This window comes from Hemicordylus capensis, chromosome 7 (genome assembly GCF_027244095.1).
Source record: "Hemicordylus capensis ecotype Gifberg chromosome 7, rHemCap1.1.pri, whole genome shotgun sequence".
NCBI lineage: Eukaryota > Metazoa > Chordata > Lepidosauria > Squamata > Cordylidae > Hemicordylus > Hemicordylus capensis.
In genome coordinates, this window is record NC_069663.1 from 19,988,207 (window position 1) to 19,999,748 (window position 11,542).

Below are 11,542 nucleotides of genomic sequence, written 5' to 3' on the forward strand. Positions count from 1 at the left end.
CAGTTTGTTGTTTGTGTTGACCAATAGTTCCAGCAAGCAGTGGGGCAACCTGCCAATTTCCACAGGGATTTAGAACAGCCACAGCTCTGGAAGTTGGGCTCTCCTCTCTTACTCTTGTGGTGCATTAAGTGGGTGTGGGTGAAGAGGAGGTATCCCCTTCCTCTTTAGGAGAAATATCACACAGATCAGGCCAGTGTTTCCCTCTAACAGGGATTCCCAGATGTTGTTCACTACAACTCCCAGCATCCCCTGCAACAGCCTTTGGCTAGAGATTATAGGAGTTGTAGTCAATGTCTGGGAATCCCTGTTAGGGCCTGGATCCCTCTATGTAAGGAAAGGCGGCCTCAAATCAAAACCCTCCCAGTACAGCCTGAGACAATTCACTTCTTAAAAGCAGCAACTTTTATTACACATAAACACATTTTTAAAAAATCAGGACACAGATGTGAGTGCTCCAAGATGGGGAGAAAAAATCATGCCTCTAGTCACTGACTAAAGGAAACCATTTCATGGTCTAGAGGCAGGGCTGGGATCTTAGCAAGAACAGCCATCTTCTTCCCTCAGCAGTCAGTGCAGTCTGTTAGATAAAAGAGGAGGGGGGGAGGACACCAGATTAAAGTTGATCTCAAACCTTCCAACATTTCACAGATGAAAAATAAGGACACACCCCACTGCTTGCCCCACTGGGGCTGATGTGGAGACTCACAAGTTCCAGTAGCTTCCTTCAAACTTCTTGGCTATTTATGAAATTCCACACATTTCACCAGTTTATTTTGGATTTTGTTGTAGGACACAATTTGGGGGCATCTTTCACCACTCCAAAGAAACCCACCCTCCTGCTCAGGAACCACAACAATTAAGTGCTTTGCAGCCACCACCAGAGGGCAAAATAGCAAAGACACCTTTGCTCTGTCAGAGGCGATCTCCTGAAGCGATGAGTTACTGGTACATTGAGGAGCAGCAAGATGTCTCCCGCTGATCCCCATCTTCTTCTGCCGCTTCTTCACTATTGGAAATCTTGGCCAAATTGTCACCACGGAGCAAAGAACTGCTCCAAGGCAATCCTTCAACATGGTGATCCCTGCTGCTCCTGCCACATGACTCTGTGCACACACCCCTATCTCCTTTGTATGCTGCTGCTTCTGGGCTAGTAATGAAAAGGGGAAGGAAGCACAGGAGGAAATGAGGAAAGGGCAGTAGAGTACTGGAGATATTCTACAGAGTGTCTCCAATACTCTTTTCTTCATTTTCTCTGTTTTATCCTGATAATCAGTTTTGTTACTTAGGAGTTTGTCCCAGTAGGGATCCTGTAGACCAGGGATAGGCAACCTTGGCTCTTCAGCTGCTGAACTACAGCTTCCATAATTTCCAGATGACTGACAAGCAGAAGGTTGCTGGTTCAAATCCCCACTGGTACTATAATGGGCAGCAGCAATATAGGGAGATGCTGAAAGGCATCATCTTAAGGAAGAGGCAATGGGAAACCCCTCCTGTGTTCTAAAAGAAAAGCACAGGGCTCTGTGGGCGCCAGGAGTCGAAATCCACTTGACGGCACACTTTACAACAAATTGTGGTGGGGGGTTATGAGAGTTCTAGTTCAACAACAGCTGGAGAACCGAGGTTGCCTCCCCTGCTGTACAAAGTGTGGAAGGGGGTGGTGTCAGGAGGAAGAAGAGTGGAATGAAATGGAGTGATCTCTCAAAGTTCCCAGTTAAACCTACATAAAATGCTTTGCGTTTACAAGGGAAGAAGATGCCAAATACTCCTCTACTTCCCTTTCCATTACTAGCCAGATAGTGTGGGAAGGAGAAAGGAGGGTGAAATAGGTGGCAGCAGCAAAGAAGCAGGAGACTGCCTAGCTGGATGTGCACACGCCTAGTGACATGGTGGCATCTATCACCACCACAGAGAAAAATACAGGAGTCCTGTGGAGCAGAGATGGCAATTAATGAACAGCCTTCAAGCATTCCGAGGGCTTGTTCTGTGTTCCGCTCAAGCCACACGTCACACAAAATGGATTCATTTCACACAGAACAAGGGAGACCAGTGGAAGTTAGTGTGTCCTTTTGAAACAAGGGGTCCCGTTTGGCTGCATGGCAGTTCTGGAAATCACTGCGGTGCAATGGCGCGAACGCAGGTCATGCAAACATTTATGCCATTTCCTTTCAGAGGCACCATATATTCCATTCAGAATTGAGAGTTCTGCTTTCCAGTGGCCCCATTTACGGGATGGAACTGGTCCAGGTGGCTGTGACTGCTGTGGGTTTTAGTTCCGCCTTCCTTCCACTTGAGAAAATGTTAACCCCTTACAGGTTATGATGAAGCTAAAGGAGTGTCTGATTCTGGTGGCTTCCCTATCAGAGAAGGAGCACCTACCTTGAGGGAGCTTCTTTGGAGCCACACTGACCGGGGGAGGACTAGATAAGGAAAGAAGATAGGTTACAGAGGCTGAAGGCACAACAGATATCGGATCTTCTCCATCTCATTTAGACAACTGGCTTCCAGCCTGATGTTCCGAGGCCAGCTTTCGTCTATTGGCAACCGCCAGCTGACCCCACCCTCGGCGGCCCTCCCCCAACTTCATACCTGTTTTTCTTGTTGAATTTGCATTTGCACTTTCCACCTATGGAGGGGGAGGAAGCAGCAAAGCTATTATTAAAATTCAAAGGAGACACCAGCAGCAGCTGCCCAAAATGAAAGGATTTTCCACACGTTTTGCATGTGGAAGATGTCAGACCCGAGTTCTGGGCATCTCAGGTAGCAGAGCTGGGAAAAGGTCCTCAGCCCAGGAGCCTGGAGAATGACTGTCAAGATTATTATCCCTCAGTAGACAATTAGGGTGAGTCATACCCCATTTGAAAAGGGAAAACAAGATTCAACGTTGTGCTCAGGGTTCTGCAATGCCATCTTCCAGGTCAGGCTCAAATGTAAAAAGGTTTAGTGCCCTGTGATATTTTCATCCACCACCCCTACATAATATCGTCGAAAACTGCCTTTAAAAACAATTAATATGGAAACTGGGGTATTGACAACCCCTATTGGATTATATGAAAAAACTTAAGGTACTGTGCACTTATGGTACCAGGGGACAAAGAGACCCCACAAAATGCTTCTACAATACTGAACGCATGCATTATGTCCATAGATGCTCAGACCAGAACCTGTTCCTTGCACATCCTGTAGGAAAGAAGCAGGGATTGTTGATACCCCAATATCTGTATTATTATAAAGGGGGTGGGGGATGAGACACCATGGGGCACTCAGGCTTAACCACTTCCTACACTGTAGCAAAAAATGCTACTATGTAACCATCAGGGTGCGTGGCTACTTGATTGATTCAAAGGGAAGCATGGACTGTTTTGAGACTGTTGAGATTGCCAATAACCTCCTACCTCCCTGCACAACTCCGACACGTCCTGTTTCCACTTTCACTTACTCAGCAGAACGATGATTCCCAGCACACAGAGGACACCCGCAAAGACCAAGCCACCAACACGGAGTGAATGCCAGTCTGGAAGAGAACAGAGATGGTGTTTGGTCTCTTGCCTAGAAGACTTCACTCTGCACAGCTTTGCAACCTTTATTTAATACAGGTAAAGCCCACTTTTCATTCGAGGACAACAGTGTTCTGTCTAACAGGGATTCCCAGATGTTGAGGCCTACACCTCCCAGAATCCCCAAGCAAAAGCTATTGCAGTTGGGGATTCTGGGAGTTGTAGTCCACAACATCTGGGAATCCCTGTGAGAGGGGACACTGGAGGACAACCAGGCAGCTTGCAAAGTATTAACACAAGCCTAAAAGAAATCAGCATTAAAGCCATCACCACCACAACACAGAAGAAAGCAGCACCAAGTAAAACAGTCAAAGTGGCAAATCAGATTCCAGGGGAGTAAAGTGTCTTCTGCCACCTAATGGCACAGCGAGGAAATGACTTGACTAGCAAGCCAGTGGTTGCCTGTTCGAATCCCCACTGGTATGTTTCCCAGAAACACCTCTATCGGGCAGCAGCGATATAGGAATGTGCTGAAAGGCATCATCTCATACTGAATAGGAGATGGCAATGGTCAACCTCCCCTGTATTCTTCCAAAGACAACCATAGGGCTCTGTGGTCGCCAGAGGTCGAGATCGACTCCACGGCACACTTTACCTTTAAATACTTCTAACTTGATCTCGATAAGAGAGGAGCCCTATTGAGAGACTATTTTGTACAAGAAGTGTGGAGTGTTCCCCAGGTACAGTTATTCACACGTGATTTCCAACCTATGCAACGTGTTGGAGGGGGCCTGTACCAGGTTTACTTTCAAAATGATCTCAGGTACAATCATTCACACAAGAACATATACGAGCATGCAGACATCTGCAAGGAGTCAGCCGAACCTTTGTGGCAAAAAGGGTTTCCCTCCCTGCCAGGGAGGGAACTTGGAACCTTCTGCTCTTCCCAGAGCAGTTCCATCCCCTGAGGGGAATATCTTGCAGTGCTCACACATCAAGTCTCCCATTCATATGCAACCAGGGCAGAGACTGCTTAGCTAAGGGGACAGGTCATGCTTGCTATCACAAGACCAGCTCTCCTCTCAAAGACCAGTCTCCCATTCATATGCAATCAGGGTGGACCCTGCTTAGCTAAGGGGACAAGTCATGCTTGCTACCACAAGACCAGCTCTCCTCTCAAAGACCAGTCTCCCATTCATATGCAATCAGGGTGGACCCTGCTTAGCTAAGGGGACAAGTCATGCTTGCTACCACAAGACCAGCTCTCCACTTGTAGGCCAATATGTGTTTCCACTGAACAAAACCACTCTCTTGTGCACAGTCTGTGTACAGCTGGCCTCTTTCCTACTTTGACAAACCAGGTTCTTTACCCATCCATTTGCACCCAACTGTTATTACCCACACTAGCCAGTTGGGTCAGGAAGGATAGGTTACTGCTAAGAAGGACCTGCACTTACCATAATGGAAGGGATCCTCTCTACCTGGGGAGAGAGGAGGAAAGACATTAGCATCCTGGGATTCACTCCAAAAAGTAAAAAGGGCTGGGAGCTGGCACCATGGGCATCCGTAGGGGGGAAAGAAGGAGCAGTGGCCCCACCCTAGATAGAGCCCGTTCCGATTGAATTCAAGGGGGCATACTTCCAAGGAGTGCTCCCCCCACAGGCTGGCCCTCCACAGTTTCCTGCTCACTGCTTTGCCACCAGTGTCTTGAAGGCCCTTCCAAAAGGTGCATCGCCAGAGAATTAGACAGAACTGGAAACCCACACAAGAAGAAGGAAGCCATCATCAGATCTGGCAGAACATGCCCTCATTTCAACGATGCCATCTCCTCTGTCTCTGTGGTGCTCCCTGTCTGCCATTTGGTACCCCAGCTTCTCAGAGCACAAGCTAACTTTGGGTCAGGCTGCTGGAGACCAACAGCTCCCGGTCCTGTTCTCGCGTCTCGTGGTGGTTTCACAGATTCACCTGCTGCAGGGAACCTGCTCAGGAAACCATCAGCCTCTCACCCCCAGCACACATTTCAAAGAAACTCAAAACAGGAGGACCAGATAATGTGCTGCCATCTCTGCAGGACCGGCCTGTTCATTAGCTGGGCCTAGGCAATTGCTTACGACACCAGTTCCTAGGAAGGGGGCAAATGCATGGCAAATAGCTGCCCTTTATATGGCAGCCAAGGAGGAAGTGGCAACAGCGGGGAAGGAGATTATACCTTTTAAAATCTGTAAGGCTGCCGCTACTGTCCTGCGCTGCTGTCCAGCTCTGTGCCGAGTACGTCCCTACCGCACGCCCCACATGCTACCCCTGCCACTCACCTGGTCGATGCACATGCACGGCAGCCAGCAAACCACCCAGCACACCCCACTCTATGCCAGCTGCCAAGTGTGACTATGGCACCCGCTACATTCAGTTTAAATTCTACTCTGTAATGTCCAGAATATAATTTTAACTGAATGCAGGGGTGGACAAAGACATACCATATTTACTTGAATCCAAGACTAGTTCCCCACCACTGCCCAAGTTCTTTGTTAGAAATGGGGGGGGGGGGGCGCACATGCACGTGCATGCACCTTAAATTCAGAGTCCTCTTCCTTTGGGGGTAAATATAGGAACATAGGAAGCTGCCGTATACTGAGTCAGACCATAGGTCCATCTAGCTCAGTATTGTCTACACAGACTGGCAGCGGCTTCTTCAGGGTTGCAGGCAGGAATCTCTCTCAGCCCTATCTTGGAGATGCCAGGGAGGGGACTTGGAACCTTCTGCTCTTCTCAGAGCGGCTCCATCCCCTGAGGGGAATTTCTTGCAGTGCTCACACTTCTAGTCTCCCATTCACATGCAACCAGGGCAGACCCTGCTTAGCTAGGGGGACAAGTCATGCTTGCTGCCACAAGACCAGCACTCCTAGGTATAACTTGTATCTCACCTCTTATGTTTTAAGGGGGTCGTCTTGAATTCAGAGTCGTCTTCTATTCAGGTAAATATGGTACTTTGCCTAGAGAGCCAAAACGCCTAGGCCAGGGTTTCTTAACCTTGGGTCCCCAGATGTTGTTGGACTACAACTCCCATCTTCCCCAGAAATGGCCTTTGTGGCTGAGGATGATGGATGTTGTAGTCCAACAACATCTGGGGGCCCAAGGTTAAGAAACCCTGGCCTAGGCTGGCGCTGCATCTATGGGGCAACAGAAGGCATTTCTGTTGGGTCTTGATGATTAACCTGGTCTTAAGCAGGGTCGTGTGCAACCAAAGCAAGGTCTGCTGTTGGACTGCAAGAAGAACTTTATTGTTATTCATAATGCCAAGAACATTTGAAAACTAAATTATCATACACAAGAAGCAGCGGTGAAAAGCTGCTGTCAATGTTTATAGCCATATACGCCGTTGCATCTCCAGCAAGGCATCCGAGCAGCCGGGGCCAGGGTTGAAGGAGGTACTCACCAGGACTACTCTGTGTTTCCATGTTGGAACAAGAGGAGACGGCTGCAGAAGAAGACAGAAAGAGTTATTCCTAGGGCGGACTGAAAAGACACACTGCCCTGAACTTCTGGTTCCCAGTTTGCAGAGTGGAAACACAACGTGGAGAGAGCCGAGACAGGGAAAGCCACTCAGGGGCGTCGCGATAATTGAACAAGGGGAACAAATGTCCCTGGGCCCATGAAGGAGGAGGGCCCACTGGCTGGGAAATAGCCGGCACTTTGCTTTTGCCTTCCGCCTCTCCGACAAGCTGCTGGCTCCTGAATCGAGAATGTGTGGTCGTATTTGCATAGCAAGAACAAAGTCATGCTGGGAATATTTTGTTCCTCACCATGTCCATATAGTTATTCTGCAGCAAATAGGTGTGCGGGGAGAAGAAGAGGAGGAAGCCCCCCCACCACCACCGCCAAGACCCATCTTCACTGCTTGCCTCAAGGCTTTCCCACAGTGGCTGGGGATGATGGGATTTGTATTCCAACATCTGGGGATCCAGGATTGGCAACCCCACTGCCATGCAAGGGGGTGCTCAGTTTGTGAGCAGCTGCACGGTCTTATTTATGTGCACCTTTCCCAATGGGCATAGGGACATAGGAAGCTGCCTTATACCGAGTCAGACCATTGCTCCATCTAGTTCACGACACTGACCGGCAGCAGCTCTTCAAGGTTTCAGGCAGGGGTCTCTCCCAGGCCTACCTGCGGATGCTGCCACGGATTGAACCTGGGACCTTCTGGACGCAAAGCAGATGCTCTACCATTGACCTGCGGCCCCATCCCCAAGGGGCATATCTTGCAGCAGACAGTGATCACATGTGGTCACCCCTCCAAATGCAACCCAAGGTGAAGCCCAGTGTACCCTGTAAGAGGGAATCCCAGATGTTGTTGACTACAGTTCCCAGAATCCCTAGCTGCAGTGGGCTTTGGCTGAGGATGCTGGGGGGTGTAGTCAACATCTGGGATTTTCTGTTCAAGGGAACAAGAAGTCATGCTCACTGCCTCCAGGCTGACTAGGAGCCACGTCCCGGCATGTGTGTGGAGGCCATCTGATGGCCACGCAAATGGCCTCCGCCAGCTGAATGGTCACTGCTGGGAAGAGCTTTCAGGTGCGGTGGTACGGCAGGTAAGCACTTACTGATTTAAACTTAAAGGTGCCCCCCACCCCCAGTAGGGCCTACACCAGCCCCCACTGACTGGAAGCCGATCCCCCTCTTAAGTAAAATGCAACCCAAGGGCTAATTTCAGTTGGGTTGCCTCTGCTAATGGGAGTTGCCACAGTGGTTATTTTAGTGGTCTAGTCCAGAGATGCTCAATGTTGGGTCTCCAGATGTTATTGGACTTCAACTCCCATAATCCTCTGCTCCAGCAACCTTTGGTTGGGGATTATGGGAGTTGAAGTCTGGACATCTGAACATCTGGAGACCCAACGTTGGGAATCCCTGGTCTAGTCCAAGGATTCTCAGTGTTGGGTCCCAAGAAGTTATTGGACACCAACTCCCAGAATCCCCAACCAAAAGCCACTGGGGCTGAGGATTCTGAGAGTTGAAGTCCAATAATATCTGGGGACCCAACGCTGAGAATCCCTGTAGAAGGAAGTTGTCGTCAGGTCACCAATGCTGGAGTTGCTTCTCAGTGTCTCAGATTGAGACTCTTGGCAACTAAGTTTGGGTGCACGGACAAGGAAACCACATCGTGTTGTAGGAGGACATGCTACACACACAAAGTACACTCACGACACGTACCATTGTGCAGTTCTGAATTTCCCTTTTTAAAAAGCCCTGGACATTTTACCCAGGCTTTTATACGATTGTCTCTACTGCTGCTCTTTGTACTTTGTACTGTGTATTGTGTTTATACTTGTGTTTTAAATTTTTTAAATCGAATTTGTCTTATATTTTTAGCTTAATATTTTAACGGTGCCATTTTTATAATCTTGTTTTTAAATTTTGCTGTAAACCGCCTTGGGATTGCTTTAATGAAAGGCAGTATATACATTCAACAATCAATCAATCAATAAAAATAAATAATTCTAAGCCAATTCTTCAGCTTTGTAAAATTTTCCGTTTTAATTTGAACCTAATAATTGTGGTCTTTCAGCTGACTTTTAAAACAATTTCGTTAATTTTATTACTTTTATTGTGTCCGTAACTATCTTATTGTTGTGAGCTGCTCCGAGCAGTAGTCCACGGGAGGGGTGGGGTAGAAATATTTTAAATAGATAGATAGATAGATAGATAGATAGATAGATAGATAGATAGATAGACAGACAGCACGTGAGCCGCGGAATTACATCCCAGAGATGTGTGTGAAGAAGAAGCCAATGAGATGAAATGCCTCTGTTTCCATCTCCGCCTGCCACTGCTTTTTGTGCTGGGATTGGGCCCCCCGCCCTCCCCAAACGGAGGCTGGGAAAACCACCAAATGCCCTGTGAGCAGTAGGCAGTGGGATAAGCCATTAAGGCAATTAACGCACATGCATCTTTTATTGCCTTAATTATTTGCTAGTATTGATTTTCGGCAAGCAGCTCTAGGTGTCTTATTTGTTGAAGAGCAGAACCTATGACCAGCCCTGCTGGATCAGGCCCAAGGCCCATCTCGCCCAGCATCCTGTTTTCCACAGTGGCCTGCCAGAGATGGGGCAAAACATGCTTCAAACAACCTAGGAGGCCATACTCAAGTGGCCGGGCATCCCTTCAGTGCCGCAAGCTTCAGGAAATTAACAGGATACCCATGCACAAGGAAGCTCTCGAGTTCATCCGGCCAAGAGCAGAGAACACGGGGAACCGTTCCAAGTGCATTTACCGGCCGACAGAAGAAGCAGGAACGTGATGCCAGTGAACTTCATCTTGGGTAGGCAGGGCTCTGCAGAGAAAGAAGCCGGTTTAGAGAAGGGAGGTGTCAAGCCAAGAGCCTGAACATTTGCTGCGTGCATACCTGTATCACCCACCCCCCATCTTTGCCCCAAGTTCAAGATGGGAAATTGATGGCCTTCCCTGGGAATTTCTCTTAGCCACAGAGTTCTGAACAGCAGGTGCCATCACTAGGTTGACCATCCTGTGTTTCTCATCCTCAAGATCTGGCACTGTATAAAACAGGAGCCATCACATAGTGATAGAACACACGCTTTGCCCATGCAGAAGGTCCCAGGTTCAAATATTATCAGTATTACTTTAGTAGAGAATGCTTTCCTCCTCCTCCTCCTCCTCCTACTACTACAACAAATATGGACTCTTAACAAAACATTACAGCATATCCCTGGTGTGAATGTGCTACCCGAGGATGGTGAAAGTTTGAGGCACCTTTTCTTTTAGAAGCAAGTTGTGGCTGTCTTAAGGGAGCATTCTTCAAGCTGAGAAATTTCCCGCTCTTTTTGTTCAAGCCCTCCTTTCCCCTTGTCTCAACCCAGAGTTCCATTAGCCTTGCCCATCTGATTGTCTGTTAACTGCCCTCCACATTTACAAACATTCTGCTCCAGTTTACATTGGGGCAGTTTTGTGGGTAACTCTGCCTGCCCATCCTCCCCCTTCAGATTTTTGTGAAAATGGCATCCACAGGCTACCATAAGTTTGCCAATACCTCTCTCTCACCTGCAGATGCATGCGCCCATACAGGTAATAATGTTCCCAGCTCTTTCAGAAATCGATCTATTTATAAGAGTATCACCACTTTAAAAGGGATACCTTTACCCAGTTAGCAGGGGCAACAGACATCTCCAGGTAGGGCTGGGATAGACTCCTGCCTAAAACCTTGGAGAAGCTGCTGCCAGACAGGGTAGACAATACAGAGCTAGACGGACCAGTGTTCTGACTCAGTAGACGGCAGCTTCATACAAACATCATAAGCCTTCGCAAAAGAAACATCAACACTTACAACCACTACCACCACCCGATGCATTTGCAATCAGCTAAAAGCATGCACATTTTTTTTGAAAAGCATTCTGAAAAGTGCAGGGGTAATCTCTAAAGCTGGTCTCAAGAGGTCAAAGTTTTCAGCAAGCGTTCTAGAAATTCTCTCCTCCCTTAAAAGCTTAGCAGGCGTCCCCCAATGAGAAGATCAGGAACGGACTGGCCTCCCCAAAGAAAGGCCCACCATCAGCAATACACAGCTCCTGGCCACACCTAACCTGATAATGGAGCAATGACAAAGCCAATAAGCCGGGCTAAACAGTGGCCGCATTCGCACATAACACGGAACAGCAGTTCCACGCCCCCCTCCCCACTTATCTGTCCGTATTCAGACATATGGCACAGGATCTGTACTGCAGAAAGGAGGGGGAACTGGCTGCGTGGGCTTCCTCCTTGGCATGAAGGTCAGCCGCAGCAACCAATCAGAATGGAGAGAGGGAGGAGCTTCCTCCCTCAACTCTGGTTTCCGAGAATCCTCTGCATTTGGACCTTTCCTCAGGTAGGAGCAGCGAAACTTACTACACGCCAAGGAATCATTATGGGTTTGGGGAGGGAAACCTCAGCTCAATCAATCAATCAACTTTTACATTCAAAGGCCAGCATAGGTAATAATACAGTAAAATAGATAATAGAGCCATATTGAAAGGTGCTACAGCACAGATTCATATATGCATACAACT

General features: G+C 48.2%; 1 protein-coding gene across 1 annotated transcript; it reads right to left on the reverse strand.

Annotated features, from left to right (window-relative positions):
* Nucleotides 1–379: 379 nt before the first annotated feature.
* On the reverse strand, nt 380–11,257 carry LOC128332453 (FXYD domain-containing ion transport regulator 3-like). The gene is made up of 8 exons (XM_053266742.1): nt 11,081–11,257; nt 9,760–9,819; nt 6,928–6,969; nt 4,952–4,975; nt 3,437–3,511; nt 2,587–2,623; nt 2,377–2,417; nt 380–577 (listed from the first exon to the last, which is right to left on the reverse strand). Exons 1-8 carry the CDS (start codon nt 11,196–11,198, stop codon nt 561–563), a joined length of 414 nt encoding a protein of 137 aa, XP_053122717.1. The 5' UTR covers nt 11,199–11,257; the 3' UTR covers nt 380–560.
* Nucleotides 11,258–11,542: the final 285 nt, after the last annotated feature.